This window comes from Sinocyclocheilus grahami, unplaced genomic scaffold, assembly GCF_001515645.1.
Source record: "Sinocyclocheilus grahami isolate Dianchi unplaced genomic scaffold, SAMN03320097.WGS_v1.1 scaffold13228.1, whole genome shotgun sequence".
NCBI lineage: Eukaryota > Metazoa > Chordata > Actinopteri > Cypriniformes > Cyprinidae > Sinocyclocheilus > Sinocyclocheilus grahami.
Window position 1 is genome coordinate 3,645 of NW_015514803.1, and position 579 is coordinate 4,223.

General features: G+C 47.5%; 1 protein-coding gene across 1 annotated transcript in view; it reads left to right on the forward strand.

Annotated features, from left to right (window-relative positions):
- Positions 1-579, forward strand: part of LOC107578972 (interferon regulatory factor 4-like) — a 4,102-nt gene that overhangs the window by 2,121 nt on the left and 1,402 nt on the right. Inside the window, exon 4 of the mRNA XM_016264865.1 lies at positions 62-394. Within this exon, the coding sequence (XP_016120351.1) occupies positions 62-394 (333 nt within the window). The remainder of the gene's footprint in view (positions 1-61; positions 395-579) is intronic.

Consider the following 579-nt stretch of genomic DNA (forward strand, 5'->3'; position numbering starts at 1 on the left):
GAGCGTTAGATGATGGCAGGTAATCTAAGCGTTTATTTCATTTGATATCCCTCTCCGTTAGATTACCGCTTACATGTGGTGGTGTTTTACCGGGACACTCTGGTGCGAGAGGTAACAGTGAGTAGTCCAGAGGGCTGTCAGCTGGGCCCTAGCAGAGAGGGACAGGCCTACGCTTCACCTGGGGCCCCAGAACTGGTTGAACTCCCTCATGCTGAAGGGGCATCTCTGGAGCGTGGCGTTACACTCTGGATGGCCCCTGACGGGCTCTACGCCCGTCGTCGCTGCCCCTGCAGGGTGTACTGGGAGGGAGCTCACGCACCACCTACCGACAAGCCCAACAAGCTGGAGAGAGAACAGAACTGCAAACTGCTGGACACTCATCTGTTCATAACAGGTTAGTGCATAGTAACATATTCATGTGTATGGCATTTCAGATAAATAACACTTAAGATTTTGACAAACACATGATCTGATGTCATTAATTGGAAAACAAGAAAAAAACAGAAATGTTACTTCATCACTCATCATTTTCAGTAAGCACTGAGAGACACTTATTATAAATCTTTATGCCTGTCTATT